Source organism: Triticum aestivum, chromosome 3A (genome assembly GCF_018294505.1).
Source record: "Triticum aestivum cultivar Chinese Spring chromosome 3A, IWGSC CS RefSeq v2.1, whole genome shotgun sequence".
Classification (NCBI taxonomy): domain Eukaryota; kingdom Viridiplantae; phylum Streptophyta; class Magnoliopsida; order Poales; family Poaceae; genus Triticum; species Triticum aestivum.
In genome coordinates this window covers 430,080,332-430,105,101 of record NC_057800.1, presented here as the reverse complement: position 1 = coordinate 430,105,101, position 24,770 = coordinate 430,080,332, and the positions used below count along the sequence as shown (strand labels likewise).

Here is a 24,770-nt window from a genome sequence, read left to right as displayed (position 1 = left end):
AAAAACCCGTTCTTCACAAAAGATAGTGCTACCCGTCGATGCAGATAGAACCATGGTTGTACTAGCCCACAAACTAGCCCCACCACACATAATCGAGACTCTTCCAGATTGCACACTTACACTGTTGGGCAGAGAACTAGCTACAACCCATCTAACCGCAACCCCAGCGGATAGTAATCCACTTATAGTGACAAAACACCATGTCCACCACAAAGTACCCCCACACGAGCAGTTTGTAATGCCCAAAGCGCGAAGACCACCACAGCTAACCCAAACTCCACGTTTAAAGCAGAAGAGCAACTGTTCTCAGGTCAGATTCCGTAGCTATGGTCCATACTCCTTTGTTGTTGCATCACTGTATTTACTCATACCAACTACTTTCGAATTTGAAGGATCCAACTGAAACTCCAATGACGCAACAGGTATGTTTTAAACATATTTCTTTAACTGGATTGCTGTTCTAACTTCTTGCTCTATGTTGATTTCAGTTTAAGTTGTATAAACAGTTATGTTCTCATGTGATGCACATTACAAGTGTTGCTAATGCTGTGTAGTTTCTCACACTTATATTCTGTCTATGCTGTTGTGTCTTAAAAATATATGAGTTGAACTGTGTCTCTATCTTGATTAGGGAACATAAACTAGAATGATATGGACAACCTTCATTTTTACTTTTTTGGAACAACCTTCATTTTTTTGAGACATTCATTTATTTTTATAGAATTTTAAAACGTTTTTCATGGACCTTCATTTCGGTGTCACTACCACTGCCCTACAGGCCCAACAAACAACTACGTCTACCTGGGCCGCCAGGCCTCGTCCCCGAACACAAGACACAACAACAACCGGGTCGGCGCAAAACTCTGTGCAGGCGCACGTTCTAGCCGAAGCCGCCGCCGCCGCCGACGAGCACGACATCTCAGGTGAGGAAGGGAGGCGGGAATGGCGGATCATAAGGTGGCTCAGTTGGGGCCTGGAGCTGCGTGCTGCGGCTGGAACCACTGCGGCCGGCGCCTAGCCGCCGGCGCCGTCGATGGGTCCGTTTCCGTCTACGATTCTCAGCCGTCCCCCTCCTCCAAGTGGCAGGTCAGTCTCCCACACCACCACCAGCCCACCACCTTAAACACGGAAACCCTAAAACCTCACATGGCACCCACCCACCCAGCGTCTCGTCCTTTCGCTTCCACTCGGGTGGTTTAGTACTGACCTAGTATTTCTCATGAGTTCGTCAAGATTTAGTGCAAGTTTAGAGCCTTTTGCTAGAATTCGATTCTTCGTGCGTAATACGGCAATATCATGTGGCTCGTTGCGTAGGGCTACGATTACCAAGTTATTGCTTTGGGATGCGGTAATTAGTTTGCATGTGGAGACTGGAGTGTTTCTGCATTCTTGATGCACCAAACTGGCTGCACATTCTGTTGAATGGTTCTATTTGTAAAGATCAGTGTGCTGATGTGATGTTGGCACTTGCGTAGAAATTATGCTGGAGATGGAGTACTATGGGCGTTGGAAAAGCATATATCCCATATCTTTCTGAACCATTGTATCTTCCTTTTGGTGTTTCTTGTGTACTAAGTGAGACTTGTTTCGTAATGTGGTTGGTCTTGGGAGCAGGCCCATGAGCATGCCATAGTGGCTGTCGTCTGGCTTCCTCCGGACTACGGGGATGCTATAGCTTGTGTCTGTGCTGACGGTACACTGTCTTTGTGGGAGGAGATTGCTGAAGGTCAGCTTTTCTTGTTCTATCTTATTATATGTTTCTAACAATCTTGCACTTTCAAGATGGGGATAGTTGTGCTGTTATTATCTTTTGTACTGAGAAGTCTGAAGGGGCTTATGCATTGATGAGAATGAATTTGGAGACCACTCAGCAATCATTGATCTTGTTTTAGTTGCCTCTCCGTCTTCGTTACTAGCTCAATTTTCCCATGAAAATATACATGCAGAATAGTACTTGGGCTAGGATCCGTTCAGTACTGACAACCAATTAGGGACTCTTTGTTTCGTAGGATTTCCCAAATGCAGGAATAGGAAAAACGTGGGATTGGATTTGCATGTCATCTTGACATGTCCAGTACTGACTACCAGTACATCTGAAGCACTTCAGTTAGTTTACCCCTCTGTCATGTGCAATACTGACTATTGAGTAGATCCAAATCAAATTTATTTATTTATTATTATTTTTTGACACATCAAACTCATTTTAAAAACTGGAATAGGAATATTTCACTAGACTTTGCAGCACAATGCAACATATCATGTAATCCCAAACTGGCCTTTATGCGACTTAAGGCGCTGCTTAGATCTTGAATATTTAAAACATATGACTAATTTTACCAAATTTGGTTTTGCAACAACGAACAGCCTCTTGCAGAAATGTAGGGAAAGGCTGCGTACTATAGACCCAAAGTGGTCGGACCCTTCCCTGGACCCTGCGCAAGCGGGAGCTATGTGCACCGGGCTGCCCTTTTTTGGTTTTGCAACAACGAAAAACATTGTTTGCTTCTCTGACACCAGTAACATCAACTTCTAAATCTCAAGCAGCCGGTCCTGCAAAAATCTACTTATATACATTTTCTAAGATAACTTAATCGAGAAATCTTAAATCTAGTAGTATGTACCAAAGAACTTATTAATTAATCCAGTCTTGGCTAACGTATATATGTAAAGAAATCAGTTTTGCTGAAGGTAATCATGCAAACAACCTTTAAGCTTCATTGTTTTCGTCAGCTCTGGATTTCTATACATCAAAGCTGCATTCTGCTTCATGTTATATAATTATGGAAATATACGTAGTACGCTTGTCATTACTGTATTTCATCCCCTTCCTATTCTTCAATAATGGAACCTGGTAGGCAAGGCCCTCACTAAGAATTTTCCACTAACAGATGATCAACTTCCAATCTGGAGAAAATGTAAAGTCTTTGAGGGTGGCAGTTCCCACATCCTAAATGTACAGTTTGGTGTGCTGCTGTCAAGTCTGAAAATGGTGAGTTACCCCTGATTCGTAAACCAGCAGTTTCATTTCACTTCTCACATGCAACAAGTTGTAAACTAGCCTGTGCTGAAGTGGTGCGTTGTTTCATTGTGTTGACCATGCTAGAAGTTCTATTCTTATTTTCCAAAGCTTTCTCACTGTTATGGACTCTTCGTTGCATGTGCATCATTATTTAGTAGTAACTCTTGCTGGTCTTTTTAGGTTATTGCATACTCAGATGGTCAAGTGAAAGTCTATGAACTTTTGGATTCGTTGGAATTGGACAAGTGGCAGCTTCAGGTTCATCTAAATTTTGCTCTCATTTGTCAACGTTCTCAATAATTGCATTTTAGTTCCTTTCTACTGCAGATGAATCTCTTGTTAATCTAAACTAGCAAACCCATTATTTCATCATTCAAAGTGTTGTCGCCATTTTTCTGTTTTGAAAAACTAGAGCAATTCTGATTCCTAACAATAACTTCAGGCAGAGCTACAGAATATTACCGATCCTGTTTCCAGAATTGGGAAGCCAGCATGCATTTCTGCATCAATTGCATGGAGTCCAAGAAGAGGTGAAGGCCAGCAGGCTAGTTTTGCTATTGGTTTCAATTCGGATTCTCCAAACTTTAACTCTTGCAAGGTTCGTGGACTGTTTTCATTGTTTCTTGTGCGCTCAACATGGAAATTATAAAACTTCTGCAACTTCATCCCAGCAATAATCACAGTTTTCTTATATTATCTTGCTTTTGAAGAAAAATGAAATAAGAGCTGTTATTAGGGTGATGACTGTGAATTGAAGTGATGAAGTCTACAAAGAGTAATTGAATGCAAATGCATATGATGTCGCTTTGGCTTTGCAGTGATGAGCAACCAACTTTTCGTGTTTCGTAGTTCATGAACTGGTATTTTGTCTATGGTAATATTCTAATTTGAAATGGTAAACAGATTTGGGAGTTTGAAGAAGCTCACCAGCGCTGGCTTCCACTTATTGAACTTGGTTCACCGGAGGATAAGGGGGAGAGAGTACATGCTCTAGCATGGGCTCCTAACATTGGCAGGTTAGCCCTATCTTGAGCAAACACGACAAGCCCATTCCACTATGAATAGTTTGCTCTTTCATCCCCAAGATGATTAGCTCCACAATCACTGATAACTCCTTGGGCCTCTTCACAATCCTCGCTCCAAGTTGAAAACCTTCTTTAATCTTCTTCGCTTGATGAAATATTTCAATTTTCTCTCCCTGAAACCAGTATGGGAAGATTTCTCGTGATAGCTTCTTCACTCGCATATCCACCATTGCTTGATGGACCACAAGCTTCAAGTATATGTCTTGACATAATGCTCGACTTGAACTTGCATGCCTTGATAATTAAGCTGAACTCAGGCGTAAGGGTGGTAATTGATGGGTTGGTGCTAGGATGGGCTTGGAAAGAGCATGTCAATTGGGTAGATCATCATATTGCTATGCTTATATCGATATGCATTATTTCATTATTGGTTGTTTGTGTTTGTCCTGACAATTTGTTGTTTTACCATAATATTGCTATGCTCTTGCAACAATTTTCAGACCATATGAGATGATAGCAGTTGCAACCTGCAAAGGCATTGCAGTGTGGCATGTAGGCTTCAACCCTGAATCTGACGGCAGACTGTCAACAGAGAATGTTGCTGTACTTCCCAGCCACAATGGGGAGGTATGAACGAGAAACAACTTGCCTGAAATTGTTTTCATGTTAACGTGCCCTTTACGAGAACATGGTGGTATTTATAATCCCTGCAATTGAATAGTTGCAAATCTGCTACGTAATAGAGGAATAACGCTGGTATAGCCATGGCATGCGTCAAGGAGAAAGAAAGCTTTAACTGTTGTTTTCCAGCCCGTCTCATTTTCTTGGGATAGATCTCACTGTGTTAAGCTACTTTTCTGTAATCATCATCATCATCATTATGTATTATGTATTATTACTCAGCTCACTTGCATTTGACATCCAACTAGGTATGGCAACTGGAATGGGACATGGGCGGTATGACGCTCGCATCGACCGGAGTGGATGGCATGGTTAGGCTATGGCAAGCCAACTTAAATGGAGTTTGGCATGAGCAGGCTGTGCTTGACTGCAATGGGTCACACCAGTAAGGGCTGTTCACAACAAATAGGATCCCAAATTGCAGGCACAAAGCAAACTTAAATGCCTTAATAGCTCTACAACATGAAGATAGGATCCCAAATTGTGGTTGCTATCTGTTCACAATTCTGCAAGGTTTCTTTATGTTGTCTTGTGTGGAAGGTATAGCGCATGCATGGTTGGCTTTGCCCTGACAAAACTAGGCTCCTCAACCATGAATGCATGATGTACCTGTTATCCTTATCTGGTTGATGATGTAGCTGTTCTTTATGGCCATGTGATGGGAAAAAAATGGTCCACAGTTGATAATGTATCTGTTCTCTTGTAAACAATTTAGCCTGCTGACTAACTTTATTTTATTCAACTGTCAACAAATCAGTTCACAGTCTTGAAATAGTGTTCGGTGTCGTATATACCACATATGAAATACACCCTTGGTCCCAAAATCAGTGTCAAAATTGGGATATGGAAAATGAGTTATGAGTAAGATCCATTTTACATTTCTCTTAGATAATAAATGTCATTAATCAGTTTTGAATATAAACAAGTACTGCCTCTGTTCATAAATAGTTTTGAGTATAAGATATTTTAACCTTTTCTGAATAAGATGTATATAGATACATTTTACTATGTTTGTTTACTCATTTGAATGGCTCTTGGGTGTAATTACACCTGATTTTTTAAAATAGTAATTTGTAAGAAAGTCAAAAAAATCTGAAACTTTTTACGAACAAAGTAGATTTATTGTTGCACTTGTATGAAAACTTTCGTGAAGAAATAACTTTCATGTTGTTGTGGACTTAAAAAAACAAATTTGTTGTTATATACGCCGTAGAATATTTGTCATTTCTGTCAGAGAATATTTCGTTGCAGAATATTTCTGTACACCAGAAACGACATCTCAAGTTTGTTGGGAAAAAGTTTTGGAACGTTTTGACATTTTCTGACATTTTTGAAAATAAAATACGTAACCAGGTGTAATTGCCACCATGTTCCAAAGGGTATATTTTGTATATTGGCCCGTAGGTTGAGCCCACAAGTGGTCCTTGAACAGTATCATCCATCCATCCATCCTAGGATGGATTGCATATCGTGTTCTAGAACACTGATTGGAAGCTATGAAGCGTTCCGCTTAAGCTATTGGAATGTGACTGGCGCCAGCCACAAGTTTATGCTACTGATGGTGCTGGATATTATCTTGTATACTAATAATTGATTGATTTTTTTTTCTCTTTCTTTCTTGTGAAAGTCTTTTCGGGAAACGCTGATGTGCGTGCATCATTGAAAGCGGGCAGCCATATTGCTATCACGTGCTACTGGTGCGTCGCTATTGTTAGATTCTTGCGTATCATCACAAAGATTTACGCACTAGAAATTGGGAAATACTAATACCTACTAGCACCGGATGCGTCTAGGACCACATTTCAATCCCCATTCACGCCTCCTTTAGTTCATATGATAGGAATATCACAAGAATATGAAATTTGTGAAAGGCCTCCATTGGTGTGTAGGAATTTCATATGATATGATTTGCATAGGAAAATCTTCTTTGGAGTCTTTGATTTGTAGGAATGGATTTCTATTTTTGTGTAGGATAGAGATTAATCCTCACATTTCAACGAAAAAATACATTAGCCTAGACTCAATGGATGCGTTCTTATCCTATGCATCAAATAACATATTTTTTTTCTATAGTAATTAAGATACATGTCATTTCACTTCCAATGCCATTCTTACCCTATGAATCAAACGAGGCCGAAATGAGATGACATGTATAAAAAATTCCTATGAAGATGAATACGGAAAGAGATGTTATTTGATTCACATAATAGGATTTTTTTAAACTGAGTCTAGGCTAAGGTTTAGGCCTCCTTTGGTTTTACAGGAATTTTATAGAAATTCTAAATGGTAAAAAATATGTACACCAGAAAAATTCCTTTGAAGCCTTTTGGTTTATAAGAATCGATTCTCATCCCTATGTAGATAGGAACCAATCTTTCACATTCTAAAGAAAAAAAACATTAGATTGGACTCAATGAAAATTTTCTATCATATGCATCAAATGACATCTCTTTTTTCTACGAACTAATATATACATTCCTATCATTCTTCTGTCCCTATAATATTCATATCCCATAAATAAATCAAAAGGAGGCCTTATTTTCCTTTAAAATGTGAAGAACATGAATTCATTTCTACGAATCAAAAGGCCCTAAAGAAAATTTTCCTACAGGAATCCCATCCTATAGAATTCATATGAAGTTCCTCTCCAAACCAAAGGAGGCCTCTGAAATCGGATTTCTCTTGCGGCGGCCGTACAATACTACAGAAAAGTAACAGTGACAGACCAGCTTTTTATCTCGAGAAACATCTGGCTACAGAAACGTGGACCTTCAGCCTCAGGTCCCCGCCGGATCACGTGAAGTCCCGACCGAATCACGTGGTTGCCACGCGGGCCGGGCCGCCCTGGACAGCTACAGTTGAGCAGCGTACAAGACGGACCGACCGTCCACCAACCACCGGACTCTCCCGTTCTAGCCGTGCCGTGCGTGGGAGAGGGAGAGGGATTGGGATGAATGGATAGTCGACTGCGCTCGCTGGCCACCACAAAACTGCGTCGATTTCGACGGATTCGATACTAGGTCACACATCACCCGGACAATAATTCGGTTCCCAGCCCCAGCCCCAGCAAGAAAGGTCAACACATCTATTGCTCCGTGAACATGTGCTTCAAGTTGGATTAGCACAGCAAAAGAAAATATGTTAATTTTCTGCATCGCGGAATTTTCGTTTCATGTTTACCAGGATAATGGCAAGGACAAGTAATACTCCTTTTGTAAATTAATATAAGACGTCTTTTACACCACAGTGGGAGCAATAACCAGGTAAGAAAGAACTAACAAAACCGCTCCTCGTGAAACAATTTATTCATCCACCTGGACAAAATCAAGAGTAAATACAAGTGCCGTGACAAGGTGAGTTGCCAGCTGAAAGCCCTGTGCACAAGTGTGATGATGAGGCCTTCATAAATAAAGTACTTTCAGTCAACCATTATACTATACTCAATAGTGGTGCTTCCACGATAGACCTCTTTCACATTGAATGCAGTTAAAGAAACAATGGACAAGTCCTCCAGAAAAATGAACTGTGGAACATGGTAACCCAAGGAGCTAAGCAATATATCAACCTTTATTCCTACCATGCCACCACAACACTTTTTAATCAACAATGCTAACAGTACGATGATGCATCACAACTGCCAGTCTATTACTCCCTCCGTCTCAAAATAAGTGTCTCAACTTTGTACTAATTTTAGTACGTGCAAAGTTGTACTAGGGTTAAAACACTTATTTTGGGACAGATGGAGTAAAAAACATGACATTGTCGCGTATCGACAAAATAGTGATTGATGGAAATGAGATAACCAATCAGGAGATTGCTTGATTGGGTGGAAGAACGACTTCCAATAAGGTGGGCGCATGCATAGTGGTCATAAAGGATGCAGTATATCTACTGTATATTGAGTTTGAGCTTTTAAATGAAGAAAGCGAAGAAGCTCAATTCAGCAAATTGATTTCTCAGCTTCAATCAACCACGCACTCTTGTAAAATCATGCCAGGGCCTTTTTTTAGCAAATATCGTAGGGCCTTCTCTGGCAGATGCTTTGGGAAGGCCAAAAGCCAACAGCCACTGACCTAGTCAATAGTGGAGTAGAGTACCAACTCCGTGTCTTTAAAACCAGAGGTTTTCTCATGTGTTGTAATGGGCAGAACCTGGGAGAAATAAGGTGTAGCGCCTCATAGTGTACCCCCACCACCACCAACGACCGCCGCCTACACTCACAAGCTAACCTCACCATTTCAGGAAGCATATGAGCAGCGAAAGCTTGGGCAAGAACTCCAAGATCATGGGTGGCCGTGAAAGAAAAGGTTCGCCACCATCCTGTTTTGCTTTGCTTGCTTGTTCCTTTCGATCTTTCTTCACTCTCTCTTCTCCAAAAAATTCTCTCCCTCTGTTTCACTAGATCAGTACACATAGGAGGCACAAAATCGAAGTTCTCTTTGATGGAGTTGGGCCATCTTAGCCACTGTTAGATAGACACACTACTGCTCTATCTAATGTGAGCAAGTTAGCCTGATTCCATCAGACATTACTGAACTTTCGTGCCTCACCAGATGGATATAGGAACAGGAGGCAGTACCTTTTAATTACTGTCATTTTGATTTTAAAAAAGGAGAGCTAACGAAGGATGAAGAAACAGTCTATGTTTTCTTAATATGATTTTTAGTGAACTTTAACATACATATTCGAAGGAAAAAAGCAAAGTGAGGGAAGGCTGTACCAGTTTCAGAGTAGTTCATCAAGGAAGCAATGCACATGTAACTACAGAAATTATAAAGAAACTGTATAGGTAATAAACAGGATATTCTTTACTAGACAAGAGAGTTAACCTTGAAGCCAGTGGAGGCCAGAGTACATCTTTGGTCTCTTCCAGCATATGAGTAAACTCCTCCAAGGAACATTTTGGATTCCAGTGGTGAACACACAAATTTCATTTGTTAAATATTCATATATGGTTGATTACTAGAGTTTGTTTCTTAATTTTATGACTACATTTTGAAGTTTCTAATATTTATGTAATATTGGCAGAAGTTAATAGCACCGCAAAGCATTTTGTTGATTTCACAGAAGCAGAGGAAGATCTTGTTTTCAGAATGCACAGGCTTGTCGGGAACAGGTTTCCTACTACCCTTATACTGATATATACCTACACATACATGTGAACTGTGTTTTGAGTGAATGAAGAAAATCATTTGACAGGCTCATGAAATCCATAAATCTATCAGTTCCAAGCAAGTAGCATTATCTGTGATTCCCTAATTGTGCTTCTCGTACGATGGGCTTGTGCAGGTGGGAACTTATAGCTGGAAGAATCCCCGGAAGAACAGCAGAAGAAGTAGAGATGTTCTGGGCAAAAAGGCACCAGGACCAATGAAAATGAAAACAGGATGCATGCAGTAAAATAGATTGACATATAGGATCATGTCCATCAAAAACCTGTGTTGATCTTACTCGTCCTATCTTCTCAGCCATGCTAAAAGCAACTTGTTCTGTACCAAGCATGGATGTACATAAGAAAACCTCAAGAAAAAGGAGGAACATGTGCTAAATAAACAAAAATATGAATTCGCTTTGTTCCAGGATTATTCTAACATTTTGCACTAATTACATCACATGTTAAATGGCCACACTGACAATAAAGTCGCAGATTGACCAAAAAAGTAGACACAGCATGATTACATAACCATATATTTGGTTGGGGAACTAATTCCAAATGTAAATCACATAACAATGCATCACAGAGAAATTACGACATGCAAGAAACAATAGGAGATGTCCATCATGTGGTAGGAAGATGTATATCTCTGTGCAAAACTAGAACATAGTTGACTGTTGTTACTGTATATCTGTAACTGCACTATTTAGGAAGCTTGACATATCACAAAGTTTCCATGTAAGAAGTTATCCGCTATCAGATAATAATAATTCAAATGCTAAAAGAATAGCGCTCACAATGCATGCAATAAAGAGACACGCGATTTTCTTTTTAATACTTCACATCAGAAGTTGTTTAAGTTTAACTGGCATTGTTCAGAAAATAACATTCATAAATAGATATTCCTAGAGAACATCAAAAAAGTAGTCCAAACCTTGTCCAATTTCCCAGATTGAAAGCCCTGCCCCCCAATCTTGCGCTTCATCCAAACGTACAGAAAGAGACAACAGCGTTGGATAAAATACAGCATGCCTCACACCTTTATCCGAATATATAAAAAAATGCTCTGAACTTTTGTCATCCCATTGCAAAGATGGCTTGTACTTCTCAAGTAAATGAATGAAATCTCTTCCAGTAATAGAACTACCACCACCACCTGTGTATGTAGATTAATAAGACACAATAATCCCAAATTCATGCCAAGCATAAGCTATAAGCAAGAAACATAATACACCGTGCGGCTGAAAAAAATCATCTGCTACCAATGGTAAACAATGTTCCTACTGAATTTTGAGTGTAATGTCATAATATGGGTCAATCAGTGACATTTCAAGCAAACATGGTACCAACACAACAAAGGTGACGTCTTCTGTTTCACATGGCCATGTAAAAAGACTCTTTGTCATTTCAATGGCAAGGGTATGAAAATGGGTATAAGTACCTTTAGAAAGTAGAAAATCATTCCCATAGAAATTAATCCCAAGGAATATCATGTGAGAATGGCCTTGAGAAGCAGAACCCTTGGCTGGAAGAAGTGTTGTCAAAGAATATTGTATCCACTTCAGAGGTGCACTGGGGCCAGGGTTTTGTGGTCCAGAGAAGTCATATGTCATAAGAGAAAAACCATCTACTGAATCAGCCAACTCCAGGAGATCTTCTGGTCCAAAGTCTTGATTGTTGGGCCCTTCCATCCGTGGAGCTGGGATAACATAAATTAGTTCCAAATGGTTCCTGGTACTTGATTTTGAGCTGATAGAATGCAAAGCCTCGCCCAGCTGCTTAACAAACTGAAGTGCCTGTGGCATGCAGCAAAAATATTAAATGAATTAAAAAAATGACCCCAAGAATGCAACTCCCTCTGATCTCAAACTGATATTGCTTTAGAATTCGTGCAGTCAAACATTGACAGCTAGTATATACAAAATGATCGAGGTTTATGATATGGTAACGGTACTTTTTCTAGAGTAAAACGATAACGGTACTAGGAGATTGCTCAGGAAAAGTATATTCATATCATCATTCTTTCTTATTTTCAACTAAAATATAAATCAAAAAAGTAATGTTCGGTTTGGCTATGCTATGCCTCAGCAATCTGGACAACCAGGGTGACGATGTAGGTTAAGTTCTTCCTTGGGTTAGCTACCAAGTCTGACAAAATCCTCACTTGGATAAGCTCATCAGGCAGCATCCCCATGACAAACATGATCTTTACGGATTGGTGGTCCTATATGATCGCCACGGCACCAACAGTTTTACAAAAGGGAGTAGTTTCCATAACGCCTTCATTGCTTGGTCAATCTGGAAGCAGCGGAATCACTTCATCTTCAACAGAAACCAGCCAAATGTGCAGCTGCTTGTTAGCATTATGGTGGAATAAGTTCAAGTGAGTTTAACAAGTTCTCAGTTCTAGTAGCATGTCTCAATGTAATTTTTTCAAATAAAACAGAAAAATATGAAATATGCTTCCTGCTGCACGAATTTGCAGAACAGATGTAACGTACGTAGAGCTTTGCTCTATGGGGAAAGAATTAGATGAGAGTCTCACGATGCTTGAAAGGGCACGTGTATAGTGAGGTAGCTCGATCTGAGATCTCGAGCAGGACCTACGACAACTACGTTAAGCTGGTGAGGCAACTAATAAAAGGCGCACAACAAAGTTAGTACTCCCTCATTCACTAAATGCATGCCATTCTAGCATCTAACATTGGAACTATAACATGAAAAACAGTGACGGGTTGTGAGATAAAAACTCGAGCAGGACCTACGACAACTACGTTAAGCTGGTGAGGCAACTAATAAAAGGCGCACAACAAAGTTAGTACTCCCTCATTCACTAAATGCACGCCATTCTAGCATCTAACATTGGAACTATAACATGAAAAACAGTGACGGGTTGTGAGATAAAAACAAGAGATTCAATTGTACAATGCTCAAAAACAATTTCTAGAAAGAAAACCAGGCGTTTTTCTATCTTCAGTTTATACAAGTGTTAAATCAACAAGGACCTATGTAATATGATCGTAGAAGTAGCTCAAGATTAGTTTGTTCAACTAGTTTACTTCGTAAAGTAATTCAACAATAATAAAAGAATGCAAACCACATACATGACGGGCGTGTTTGGTTGCCTGCATGAGGCCCAACCAGGTCCGCGCGGGAAGAAAACGACCTGTTTGGTTGGCTGCATACACTGTTGGGCCTGCATGGCACGATGTTTAAAGCACTCCTGGGCCTGGCTCCCTGGGAACGCTCGAATCGGCAGTTTCTCCAGAGCCAGGCCCGAGCGGTGCACGTGGGCGGCGGTGGCTGCACGCGCGTGGCCACGCTCGAGAAGCCGCGTTGCTTCCCGAAGCGCCGGCAGTTATTAGCCTCACCGCTCCATCTCCCCACTCTCCCAATTCTCACTGGCGGCGGCGGATCGGAGGAGAGCAAGAAGACCACCAGACTCCATCACCGGTGAGCGGATCATCACCTGGCCCGCGGCAATGGCGGTAAGCACTTTTCTGTTCGTCATGCACTACTTTTCCGCGTTCGATCCGGTGGTAGATTCGATCCACGACGGAGAAGGGAATGGGGAATAGAGGTAGATAAGCATGGCAGTTCATACTAGTTCATGCAAGATCGGAATAGAGGTAGATGCGGATGGAGTAGAAGGGGGATTGGGGGATTGGGGGTACACAACAGACACTGGCTAACCGCGGCGGCCGTTGAGGCATGCGGAGCGGCGGGTCGAGTGGCTGGCCTTCATCTTCTTGTCCATCGTCATGCGGGGCGGCGGGTCGTCATCGTCCTCGGCAGAGTCGAGGTCAATCTGCCAGGTACGACGGCCTGGCTCCGGCGCCCTCACTGGCATCTGCACCGGTTCTTCCTCCTCCTTAGGCTCCCCACCGATGACCGCCGGCGGCACGATTGTCGTCTCCCAGTACACTGCGGCACGGCGGTCATTAGGAGCCCAGTAGTTCTTGTACTTGGACCACCTCTTCCTCTGTCTAGCGTCGTTGGAGACGACCTGACTCATGGCCCAGCGAATGATGTCGACTGCCATCGCGCCCTTCGCCGGGTTAGGAATCAGCGTCTTCAACTCTTGTGCAGTGGCCCTCATGAGCACTGCATCGGATTCCTTCTGCATGTCAGGCATGGAGCCGAAGTTCGAGCACACCTCCATGGTGCTCTCGAACTTGGTACGGTCACCAGCCGACCATCCGAGGAAGAAGGCCCTCTAGCCAATACCCCAAGGGAAGGGGTTAGCGTTGGAGCTGGAGCTGGAGCTCATGGCGATGGAGAGGAGGAAGGTTGATAGTGAGAGAAGAGAGGGGGTGGGTAAGTAGTGGTGGTCAGGGTGAGTAAATATAGGCGCGATGGAGAGGAGGAAGAGTGACAGTCATGTCGTTTTAACCACATGCTCTTCAATAAGCCTTGAACTCTGTGTTGTGGCTGACTCCATGAATTGTCTGCAGATCGAGGAGAGCAATGAGATGGGCACGAAGGTGCTCCCGGCCGTTGACAACAAGGACAAGCAGCCGGTTCATCCAATGCCCGAGGTGGTGCTGCCGCCCACCGCTGAGGAAGAACCGAAGACGCCAACGGTTGGCGACGACGAGCGCATGGAGGAGCCCCCCAGCAGCAAGCGCCGCAACTACGACCACTACCATGAGGAGGATGGCCCAACTCACTTCTGCAAGGTCATCGTTGCACCGGAGCTTGAGTGCATCCCCATGCCCCTGGGCTTCACCAAGCACTTCGTCGCGGTGCCGACGGAGTTCAAGCTGAGGAACAACACCGGCTGCTCCTGGAGGGTGACGGTGAAGCTGATGAACGACAGGGTGACCTTGGATCAGGGTTGGGCCACCTACGCCGCAGTTCATCAGATCAAGATCGGCTATATGGTGACGTTCAAGCTCCTGACTGCCGACACCCTCAAGGTCATCATCTTCGACGACGATGGCATTGAGGTGGTCAACAAGTGCGGGAAGCACGACGAAGCCTTCGCCGCCAGGGACTAGGGCCCGGGCACCTCCTTCCTTAGTACTATCGAGTCTGCTTTATGGTTTATGTGTTGAACTGTTTGAACTATCATTATGATTTATGGTACTATGTTATCTGAACTATGCTGTTAAGTAGTTGATTTTCTGTTTATGCTATGCTCTGCTTATGATGTGTGGTACATGGTTGTGCCGAAGTGTGCTGGTAACCTCACCAACTAGCCAAAGAGGTTACCACACACCAGACGTTGCATACAACCAAACACCATGCCTTGGGTTTGTCCACTAACATGCAGGCAACCAAACACCAGGTAGTGTGGTTCAGCCCATGCAGGCAAGAGGGCATGCAGGCAACCAAACAACTTGCAGATGGTGCATTTGAGGCTGCATTTGCATAGCCAGGCTGAGTTGAGAAGGCTATGCAATGCAGCTACTGTAGACTACAGCAACCAAACACGCCCCACAAGACTCCCCGAATGCATGGATTGCATACTAACCCAGATGGTGAATTGGTGATGCAAAATTCTTTGTTAGAACCATAGTAGAGATTATTAAGGTATGCTGGTAACGAATTACCAGTTGGCGCAGCTCTGGATCATCTAGCACACCATAAGCAGCCCATCTTGACCAGGATTCCAGCACAACACCATCATACCCCTTATCCCTATTAACCGACAGTCAGATGTCAAACTGGCAACCATAAGAATACCTGCATCTGGAAATGCAATAAATAAAGGTTTTCTTTTACCTGCATTCGCTCACTATTAGTTCAATGGTTTTGTCCCTTGACTTCTTTTTCAGAAGTACAACACCAGGGAATGCCTCTAAGACAACTCTTGGCACTACCTAAAGAACAAGCATAAGAACCAAAAACAAATTATACTAGGTAGACAACATAAAATTCTGTTAGTTTATCTTTATACGTATATGCACTTATGAACATCTTGGAGAGAACAGATGCTTGGCCAACATAATATGTATGGAATTCCCTATTTAGCAAGACAGACAGATAATTTACCAAAGAACCGTTATTTTGAAGTTCGGAGACCCATCCAGCATCATAATTGTGCTGTCCTTCCAAAGATAGCTTATTCCCATCACTGGACAGAGAACACGTTAGACAAACAACTTGTTGAAACAAGATACTTGGAAAATGCATCCAGGGAGGGAAACCACATACCTCTTCAAGTCATACCACACTGGTGATACATGAGTAAGCTTCGTGCTGAACAACTTTGCCATATCATAGCCTTTAGAATTCCTGCAGGGAAGTTCAGTGCACAACAAGTGATGTGGATTTTTTTTGACAGATTAAGACTTACAACAATAAAGAAGTATTGCTAATTGCCAATTATACATCCTAGTTGTTTCTTTTATGTATGTATAGATCTAGGTCTATAGTCCTGATAAAACAATAAGTTTCAACACCTTACATTCCACACATTAGATAAGAAACCTAGCCTCGGCTCAATTCGCGTTTTAAGATCTGATATTAACCCTCAATTACCTCCCTTTTCACACTAAGAATTAACTATATGCTAATTAGGTTTCTTCTGATCTGAAGCAAGTTTGCTGTTTCTTTAAACAAAGAACATTCGCTTTGGTTCAAAAAAAAAAAAACTGATGGTTTTTGTACTGCAACTCCTAGCATGGTGTGGGCCTTGGACAAGTTAATAGTGAACAGATATGGTAGCAGAAAGTATACATCGACACATGCTAACTCTATTGGATCGAAATTCCTACTGCTCACATGTACCAGTTTGAACTCCCTGACGAATATCTAAAGCCATGGTTATACCATTATGTCAGGGTATAACACCCTCTTCCCCGGGGGGGCGCTGTGTAAGGTTCTTGGAGGTTGAACTGGCACTCATGGGCACCCCTGCGAGTGAAGTTCTTCGTTTGGCTTGCTTGCCAAGCCCGCTGTTGGACTGCCAAAAGCCTTGTGAGCTGGGGCTTGCAGCACCACCCGCGTTAGCTGTTCTGTGACCAGGCTGTGGAGTCCATGACTCACATACTCACAGTTTTTCCCTTCTCACGGACCTTGTGCCACAAGGTCCTATCCGTATCAGATCAAACCCCCACTGACGCGATGCCTGCGAGGACTTCGTTTACTGCTGGCAGCGGACCTGCGCAAGGGCACGTCCTCGGTGATTATGCAACGCAGCCTAGCATCACCACTTTGCTCGACACGATCAAGTCCGAGGCTCGATCGTGGGCGAAGGCGGGGGTGGCGTGCCTGGCCACACTTCTCCCAGCAGTGTCTTCTTAGCCGTGTTGCGTTTTTGTTCTTTGAGGTGTTGCCCCGTCACTGTACTTGTAAGTTGTAACGAACAATTCTCTCTTTCTATCAATTCATCAAGAAGCAAGCTTTTGCGTTTTCTCCCGAAAAAAGGTTATACCATTGTAAATTTGTAGTCAATAAATTTCACTCTATCAACCAAGGGTGGATCTTCATGAGGACGAAGTTGGGCCATGGCCTTCCCATTTTAATTGCTTTTTTAAGACACCAACTAGCCAGTAAGCAGGAAAAGATGCTGATTATTGTTGTATTGCTGCAGTATTCTGGACCATTCGGAAATACGAAATGAAGCATGTTTTGACAACAAGTGGCTAGGAACAGAATTCCGAGCAGCGACCAGGTTCTCAAAAGACACGGGCCAGGGGATGGGACGTGCGTGTGGTGCAGATAAGACGAGAATTGTGACCACATTCTCTTTCGGTGTATTGTGGCCAAATTCATTTGGAGTGTTATGCGGGATGCCACGGGGTGTTCTAGGAGCCCAGCGGGCTTTGCCAATCTTCGTCAATTGATCCAGGGAACACATGGGAAGGATAGGAAAATGGCGTGGTTGGGCTTTGTAGCAATTGCTTGGTCCCTTCGGAATACTCGTAATAAGGCACTAATGGAAGGTCTAACCTTTAAGCATCCAGCTGACTCATTGTCCTTTTACAGCTATGGAGAGTTGAAGACCGTTCGGGAGACAAGAGGACCGATGGCAGCATGATCGGCTCATCAGCAGCCTCCTTGCAAGAAGTCAAGTGCTACGTGCTGCCTCAAGACGGGACACTACTGGCTAGAGGAGCCATCCGTGCTTAGGCAGTACTTGTAGCGAGGCTCGTCCGGCACGACACCTCTTAGTATCGTTCATTTGCCAGCATGGCATTTCCTTTCTGTTCACTAGCGTTGCATCACTGTGTCTGGTCATTTGTGAATTTATGACCCTGTATCGAACTCCCTTTATTTTCTGCTACCTTGTTGTTAACTGTAAGGGCCTCGGTTTAAGGCCAGGCATATGCCTCCATTCTAGAAAAAACTCATGCTGCTTAAGATCCTTGTTGCTGTGCATTCCAACAAGAGAAGATCAGCTACACTTCTTTTTGCTTTTGCCCTGAACATGGTCCCACATTGAGCCGCATGTGGCTCTGTACTATGGCTTGAAGCAACATTTGGCATCTTGCCTTTTTAGAGCTTTTCTTTCTTTCTTCTGTTTTCGTTTGGCTGTAAGGAACTTGGTTGGTCTCTGGTAATGGGAATCAGAGGGGAGAGATCAGCTACACTCCTCTCCTTCAAAACACATGCATTCTAGTCGACTTGTCTGACTCAATTTGCTTGGCGATAGGAGTGAAATCACTACAGCCACAATGATGTTCCTATGAGATTTAAGAACTTGAAATAATTGCAGACCCGATATGCAATGGTTATCTTCATTGTTTTTTCTGCCAACCAATCACACAGTAGTTTATGAATATATTGCTCTCAAAGATGTAGTATATTTTGTTACACAATGTGGACAAAATCGTCTAAATTGATCCAAATGCTATAAACTCTATGTAACTTGGTATAGCAGCTGATTTAGCAGAAACGACGCACCAGGGGGTCACGTAGGCCAGGACGGGGTTTGGGAAATGGTGGCGCGACTGGTTCTCCGAAACCCTAGCGTGCTCCTGCAGACGGTACCGAGCGGCCCGACAGAAGAAAGAAAAAACATGGCGTCAGTGGCAATGAACTCTCAGCTGGAACGACTGGACCGACCTCGAGGAGGCCCTTACGGCAAGGATCTCGCCGGCGGAGACTTGGCGCTTGACTAGGCCGCGATCATAGACGGAGAGTGGGGTCTTCCCCGGCGTTTGGGGGTAAGGAGGGGATCGGGAAAGGAGGCCGGTGAAGTGAAGCACTGTGAGGACCAGGAGAAGCAGGGGAGGGACGATGAAGGCGAGGCGGAGGCGGGGGCTCGAGGGGGAAGCTCGTGGCCCGCTTGGGCGGGAGGGAGACGGCGAGGGGTCGCGATGACTCCGGCGATCCCGCCTCCGGGGTGGCATTTCTCCGGCGGTGGCGGGGACAGGCCCGACGAACCGACAGAGCGATGCAGCGACGAGGTGGACTTTTTTTTTCTCTGTCCCATCACGATGTGGTTTAGAGGTGGGTTTCTCTGGCGACGTGTTGTGCGCCGTCGGATAATTGCCTATTTGCAACCCCATGGCCCAAGCCCACAATCCACCGAAAGATTGCCTGGCGGCCCGAGGCCCAGCTGCCTCCGTACTCTCTCTTCCCGCAGGAGCCCACACGAAACCCTAGGCAGGAGGCTCCGAACTCCGAAGCCTTTCGATTTGACAATCCATCCAACCCGTCTTCCTCCGGTCCGGCCTGTCGCCTCTCCACATCGTCGAAGAGAACCGCCGCTCGCCGCTCGCAGCTCGCCGCCGTTAAGTTCAGGCTCCTACTTTGATGCACCTTGGTTGGGAGTGTATCCACTGACAGTTTCCTCCTAAGGGGATCTGTTTATCGCCGATCACCTGCCGAGTTAAGATCGGGAGGTAGGAGGAGCTTTTGGGGGAGTGGGGATGGCTTCCGGTGGGAACCCGCAGTTCCGGTACACCCAGCCTCCATCGAAGGTGATACACGTGAGGAACCTGCCGTGGGAGTGCACCGACGAGGAGCTGACCGAGCTGGGGAGCCTCTTCGGCAAGGTCGTCAACACCAAGTGCAACGTCGGCGCCAACAGGAACCAGGCGTTCATCGAATTCGTGAGTATTACTTCCAGATCCTTGATTGCATCTTCGTTATAGTTTCGTCCTATGTGCGTATTTGGGTTGAGAGTCAGTTTAGTTCCTCAGCCACCCACCCACCCGCCCCCTCCCTCCCGTATCAAGTGTGGGGATGCAAGGGGCCGTCCTGTTCGTGTGTTTAGTCAGTGAGTTGTGCCATTCATAAACTGTTAAGGCCTTTAGAGTTGGTGTCATGTTATTTACAATTAAACGAGCGCAATCTTGGTGGAAATTGTGTCTGGAGTTTGTCTTAAGGAATTTTAACTGATTATGTGAGGAATTTTTTTTACAAGTCTAGACTGTAGTTTGGTATGCTCCATAGCAGATACCAAACACTAGTTAAGTTTTACATTCTCTCTTTGCAGGCTGACCAAAATCAGGCAATTGCTATGATATCATACTATGCATCATCAGCGGAGCCAGCGCAGGTAAGAGGCAAGAATGTGTACCTTCAGTACTCCAATAGACAGGAGATTGTCAACAGCAAGAATACCGGGGATGCTGCAGGCAATGTTTTGCTAGTGACAATGGAGGGTGTTCTGCCAGATGCTGTGAGCATAGATGTTCTACACTTGGTAAGGAAGTTAAGAGTCCTAGTATGATTTCTGTTGTTTACTTAGTCTGATGTCTGCAGGATTAATTTGATTTGCCAGGACTGCCTTAGTAACTTGTAGCCCATTTTTTACATGGTCCAAATGGATTAGCAGGCCGTTGTCACGGAGTATCATGACTGGCAACCGCATCAGGAACAACTGTGTGTGTTCGTTTCCTCTCCCTTACTCATCGCTGCCCTACCCCCTTCCCTTCCCTCAAACTATATCCTCCGCTAGGATGTTAACATCCACTCCCTCCCTCTCTCCCTCCCATCCTCCTCCCTCCCTCTCCATTCCTCCCCCCTTCATGTTTGTTGACTACGTAATAGTTAGTGACAAAAAGTTGGTTTACATGTTGTCTCAATGAGGATTGCATGAAATACTTTTTGAATTTGATGTTTCCGAGGTACTTGACACTATGTGTACAAGAACAAATAAAGATGCGAGGATAGTATTGTTTACAACTATCTCCAGAAAGCCACCAGGACAAGATGAAGCCGTTACTGTAAAGAAAACACAAGATGAAGATGCCAGAATTGTGGTTCCCTGTTATATCACAATTCAATACAAATAGGCTAGAGGCAACAATTCGTATCTTTTTGCCAAAAACTACTAAACATGCATACATTATTCACGCCCTCAAAGAATTTTGGCAAATAGCATCACACAGAAATGATGTCATGGAACAATCCTATAACAGTTATCATGATGGAGACCTTGAACAGTTAGCCTATACTTATACATAACTATAGATCAGTAAAGTTTTAGAAAGTACGTGAGCTAACTGGTAAAGCCTCAACATGCAGTGTATCCTTTGTTGAACACTTTGTGCTTGTTTGGCTTTAGCGACTGCTTCTGTCATTCTTTATGCCCTCTAGTCTCAAGTGACTGACATACCTGTACGCAATTCTGTTCAATTGAGCTTTAAATTTTATATAGAGTTGCAATTGTTTTAACAGTTCATCACTTGCTGATGTGAAGACATGCCTAAAAGTTGTTTTTCAGTGTTGGGACCTTGTTCAGCTGAACTTGTAGTTCCTTTTTTAGCGGCACTGGAATATCAATGCTTTGTAGATTTGCTGCTTGCTGCCTTCTCTTGGCCATCTGTTATAAACGCTAACAAATGGCAAGTATTGACTCGGTGATAATATAAGTAGAACTTCTATGGTTATAATTGTGCGAGGGGAAACATAATAGGTTTATTTAATCTTTTTGTATTTTTAGCGGTTTAGAAGACTCCTTTTGAAAAAATGATCTGCTAGTAAAACCTCAAAACTTGCCTTCAAACTCTACCCCGTGAGTGTCATGGTTAGTGAGGAATTTACCTTGTATGCTTCTGTGCTTTTCTTCATGCTTTATAATTGAGTCTTTGTGACACTCTGCATTCAGATATTAGTTGGCCTTTGTAGCTTATTTCCCGACTTAAGCTTGCTTGTCTTTCCATTTTATCTAAATGCATGCAATTGGTTTTACTACATTATTGTACTTGTCATATTGACAACCGAACTTTGTTTACCCAGGTATTTTCTGCTTTTGGATATGTTCACAAGATTGCTACCTTTGAAAAGGCATCTGGTTATCAGGTGAGGGTTTACTTGTACTCATTTAGTAACAGTTCTCATCTGATCATCCCTTCAAATCTTGCATGATGGTTTCTCTTTTTAAGAACAAGCAGCATGATTTCCTTTTCTTTGTCCTGGTAGGTTTTATATGGAATTATGTTTTTTATCCCTGTCTTATAGGCGTTGATACAATTTTCTGATGCTGAGACCGCGTCATCTGCAAAAGCTGCTCTGGATGGCAGATGCATTCCTAGGTATTGTTCTCAGGTTATATTTCTATTGTACTATTTTTCAAGACTGATGGATAACTATTTATGCTTCTGCTGCAGCTACTTGCTTCCAGAACTTGATGGGTCCTGCACTTTAAGAATCAATTATTCAGCACACTCTGTTCTAAATGTCAAGTTTCAGAGTCATAGGAGTAGGTAAGAATTGCTGTCTTGCTGCTTCATGAACGTTCGTCACATTCACCTACCAATTTTTTCTCACTACAAACATGGGCAAAATAATTGTTTGTCTCATGATATTCTATTACCCTATGACACTAAGCTACTGTTTAACTATTTGCTCTCATTTTGGCGTTGAAAGATCCTCATTCCTCACTTATTGGTTTCTTTTCCTCTTTAGGGATTATACAAACCCATACCTTCCCCTTGCACCTTCTGCTATTGATGGATCTGGAGTGGTAATACTTCTAACCTCCGTGCCTATATATGATTTGGTATTTTTCTTATGCTAACGTAGTGGTTGGTTTAGGCCCAGGATGGGAAGAAGGAGGAGCCAGAGAGCAATGTTCTGCTTGCGTCAGTTGAGAATATGCAGTATATTGTTACAATTGATGCTCTTCACGAGGTAATGTATTAAATACCGTGAAATCATCATATGTAAAACACATGGCACCAACCATTTGTTCCTGTAATTGGCAGGTCTTCTCTGCTTTTGGGTTTGTACAAAAGATTGCTATTTTTGAGAAGAACTCTGGCTTCCATGCACTAATCCAGTATCCAGGTAAAACAAATTGCAAGTACACAAAACTCAAAAAGTTTTTGGTGTGCAGCATGTCTCTCAAACTTTTACGCCTTTGTTGCAGATATTCAAACTGCAGTTAAAGCAAGAGAAGCATTAGAAGGACACAGCATCTATGAAGGTGGATATTGCAAGCTTCACCTCGCGTTTTCACGCCATACTGATCTTAATGTTAGGGTAATGCACCACTCCCTCGTTATGTCCAAATTTGGTATAACAAAATGCACCATTGTGCTGGGGAATAAAGATTTCGATGCACCAGGCAAAACTACTTGTGCCATATGAACTAGTAATATCAGATGTTAAATCCTTGGTGATGTTTTTATCTTGTTTTAGATCAACAATGAGCGAGGTCGAGATTACACTGGGGGGAACAGTGCTCCAGCTAACCATGAACCTTCCATTCTTGGCCCTCAGCCAATGCTTGCTGCTGGCTCTACTGCGCCACCATACAGCAGTGCTCCTTCCACAGCAGCTGATGTAGTAGCAGCACCAGGGACTACATCTATTCTGGCAACACCAGGAGCACCATCCCTTCCTTCCAGTCAGCCACACCCACAAACTGCTTCAGGTGGACCTCAACAATACGCCAGCCAGGGAGTCCTACAAGGCTATGGAGCCCCAGGGTTCCCGCAAGGCCCAAATCAAGCTCAAATGTCACAGCATTCAGGCCAAGGAAATCAACAGATGCCCAACCATCAAGCGATGTCGTTCCCTGGCCATGGAAGGCAGCAGCTACCTCCGGGTCCTCAAATGATGCAAGGTCCAGGTTATAGAGGCCCGCCGTTTCCACAAGGTCATATGCAATCAATGCCGCAGTTTCCAGTATATGGCAATCAGCAGTTTCCTCCTGGCGCCGGGCCGCAGATGATGGGCTTCCCCGGGCAGGGAGGTCAGTATCCTCCATTTGGTAGGCCGCTTCATCCGTATAACCGTTAGCTAGTTTATGTGTATGTAAGAAACCGCATGTGCGAGTGCGAGTACTTTTTTTTTTTTGCGAAAAGAGTGCGAGTACTTGCCGGTGACCATTTTAATGGGGCTTCTGACTTCGTAGTCGTGTGCTCAGGAATTTTGGTGCACATGTGGCAGAAACAAGTGGGCATACATAATTATTCTGTAGTGAAATGCTTTGGCTATGGATTGTATCATTTCATTCTTATTATTGGAGAAAATGGTGTTGGCTGCAAACTATTCGTTTCTGTGGCCTTTAACCTAACCTGGCGAGGGAGGAGCCTTTGGGCGGTGCCAGGGAATGAAACAGATTTATTCATGGTTAAAAGGTCACAGCAGCGTGGCGATCAAGAGTTCAGGAGTTTAGAGTAACTCTATCAATCAAACACTTTAAGAGCATCTCCAATAGATGGTCCAAATGTAAAAATAATTAACCTTTGGACCATCTGGGACAAAAAACACTGCTCCAATAGACGTCCATATGCAAAAAGAAATGGACCGCGGTCTCTTCATGATGTAAAATGCAACACCTCGCGATGCAAATATACATCACGAGAAGCATCTGGTCCAAAACCAGCCGCCGCCCGTGAACACCCAACCGTCACTTCATTTCCGTTCCCGCCCGCGACCTCCTGCTCGTCTGCCGCCGCCCCGCCGCCTCCACACCCCGCCGCCGCACGCCGCCCGCATCAGATCCGGTGCCGCCCCGTCCCTCACCGCTGTTTCCACG

General features: G+C 43.6%; 6 protein-coding genes across 7 annotated transcripts; 4 read left to right on the top strand and 2 right to left on the bottom strand.

Annotated features, from left to right (window-relative positions):
• The first annotated feature begins 810 nt into the window (after positions 1–810).
• On the top strand, positions 811–5,497 carry LOC123061512 (protein SEH1). Its single transcript, XM_044484636.1, has 8 exons — positions 811–1,086; positions 1,615–1,726; positions 2,889–2,989; positions 3,200–3,277; positions 3,462–3,617; positions 3,923–4,035; positions 4,545–4,671; positions 4,974–5,497. Exons 1-8 carry the CDS (start codon positions 943–945, stop codon positions 5,112–5,114), a joined length of 972 nt encoding a protein of 323 aa, XP_044340571.1. The 5' UTR covers positions 811–942; the 3' UTR covers positions 5,115–5,497.
• Positions 5,498–8,726: 3,229 nt separating this feature from the next.
• On the top strand, positions 8,727–10,298 carry LOC123061511 (MYB-like transcription factor TCL2). 2 transcript variants are annotated; one of them, XM_044484634.1, is made up of 3 exons: positions 8,727–9,032; positions 9,754–9,841; positions 10,015–10,298. In XM_044484634.1, the coding sequence occupies exons 1-3, from the start codon at positions 8,975–8,977 to the stop codon at positions 10,097–10,099; spliced, it is 231 nt and encodes a 76-aa protein (XP_044340569.1). In that variant the 5' UTR covers positions 8,727–8,974; the 3' UTR covers positions 10,100–10,298. The 2 variants fall into 2 exon arrangements, with proteins under 2 accessions (XP_044340569.1, XP_044340570.1); XM_044484635.1 differs by having other exon boundaries at positions 8,762–9,032; positions 9,757–9,841.
• A 385-nt stretch (positions 10,299–10,683) lies between these two features.
• Positions 10,684–19,356, bottom strand: LOC123061507 (chitinase domain-containing protein 1). The gene is made up of 8 exons (XM_044484629.1): positions 18,913–19,356; positions 18,734–18,807; positions 16,040–16,120; positions 15,878–15,959; positions 15,608–15,705; positions 15,436–15,523; positions 11,322–11,676; positions 10,684–11,036 (listed from the first exon to the last, which is right to left on the bottom strand). The coding sequence occupies exons 1-8, from the start codon at positions 19,339–19,341 to the stop codon at positions 10,786–10,788; spliced, it is 1,458 nt and encodes a 485-aa protein (XP_044340564.1). The 5' UTR covers positions 19,342–19,356; the 3' UTR covers positions 10,684–10,785.
• Positions 11,674–14,982, top strand: LOC123061509 (putative B3 domain-containing protein Os03g0621600). The gene is made up of 2 exons (XM_044484632.1): positions 11,674–13,368; positions 14,335–14,982. The coding sequence occupies exons 1-2, from the start codon at positions 13,363–13,365 to the stop codon at positions 14,878–14,880; spliced, it is 552 nt and encodes a 183-aa protein (XP_044340567.1). The 5' UTR covers positions 11,674–13,362; the 3' UTR covers positions 14,881–14,982.
• Positions 13,569–14,042, bottom strand: LOC123061510 (uncharacterized). The gene has a single exon (XM_044484633.1). The coding sequence runs from the start codon at positions 14,040–14,042 to the stop codon at positions 13,569–13,571; it is 474 nt and encodes a 157-aa protein (XP_044340568.1).
• An 81-nt stretch (positions 19,357–19,437) lies between the features above and the next one.
• On the top strand, positions 19,438–24,251 carry LOC123061506 (polypyrimidine tract-binding protein homolog 1). Its single transcript, XM_044484628.1, has 10 exons — positions 19,438–19,887; positions 20,274–20,483; positions 22,022–22,084; positions 22,244–22,317; positions 22,393–22,488; positions 22,691–22,748; positions 22,820–22,915; positions 22,990–23,071; positions 23,154–23,266; positions 23,426–24,251. Exons 1-10 carry the CDS (start codon positions 19,705–19,707, stop codon positions 24,026–24,028), a joined length of 1,578 nt encoding a protein of 525 aa, XP_044340563.1. The 5' UTR covers positions 19,438–19,704; the 3' UTR covers positions 24,029–24,251.
• Positions 24,252–24,770: the final 519 nt, after the last annotated feature.

Excerpts from the sequence above, each read along its gene's own strand:
- LOC123061511 (XM_044484634.1), top strand. The coding sequence starts at position 8,975 with ATGAGCAGCGAAAGCTTGGGCAAGAACTCCAAGATCATGGGTGGCCGT. Across the intron at positions 9,033-9,753 it reads GGGTGGCCGTGAAAGAAAAG|AAGTTAATAGCACCGCAAAG; the intron begins GTTCGCCACCAT and ends TAATATTGGCAG. Across the intron at positions 9,842-10,014 it reads CACAGGCTTGTCGGGAACAG|GTGGGAACTTATAGCTGGAA; the intron begins GTTTCCTACTAC and ends GGGCTTGTGCAG.
- LOC123061506 (XM_044484628.1), top strand. The coding sequence starts at position 19,705 with ATGGCTTCCGGTGGGAACCCGCAGTTCCGGTACACCCAGCCTCCATCG. Across the intron at positions 22,749-22,819 it reads CTATTGATGGATCTGGAGTG|GCCCAGGATGGGAAGAAGGA; the intron begins GTAATACTTCTA and ends TGGTTGGTTTAG. Across the intron at positions 22,916-22,989 it reads CAATTGATGCTCTTCACGAG|GTCTTCTCTGCTTTTGGGTT; the intron begins GTAATGTATTAA and ends TGTAATTGGCAG.
- LOC123061510 (XM_044484633.1), bottom strand. The coding sequence starts at position 14,042 with ATGGAGGTGTGCTCGAACTTCGGCTCCATGCCTGACATGCAGAAGGAA.
- LOC123061507 (XM_044484629.1), bottom strand. The coding sequence starts at position 19,341 with ATGGGGTTGCAAATAGGCAATTATCCGACGGCGCACAACACGTCGCCA. Across the intron at positions 16,121-18,733 it reads CTGGCCTACGTGACCCCCTG|GAATTCTAAAGGCTATGATA; the intron begins GTGCGTCGTTTC and ends ACTTCCCTGCAG. Across the intron at positions 15,960-16,039 it reads GTGTGGTATGACTTGAAGAG|TGATGGGAATAAGCTATCTT; the intron begins GTATGTGGTTTC and ends TTCTCTGTCCAG.
- LOC123061512 (XM_044484636.1), top strand. The coding sequence starts at position 943 with ATGGCGGATCATAAGGTGGCTCAGTTGGGGCCTGGAGCTGCGTGCTGC. Across the intron at positions 1,727-2,888 it reads GTGGGAGGAGATTGCTGAAG|ATGATCAACTTCCAATCTGG; the intron begins GTCAGCTTTTCT and ends TTCCACTAACAG. Across the intron at positions 2,990-3,199 it reads TGCTGTCAAGTCTGAAAATG|GTTATTGCATACTCAGATGG; the intron begins GTGAGTTACCCC and ends TGGTCTTTTTAG.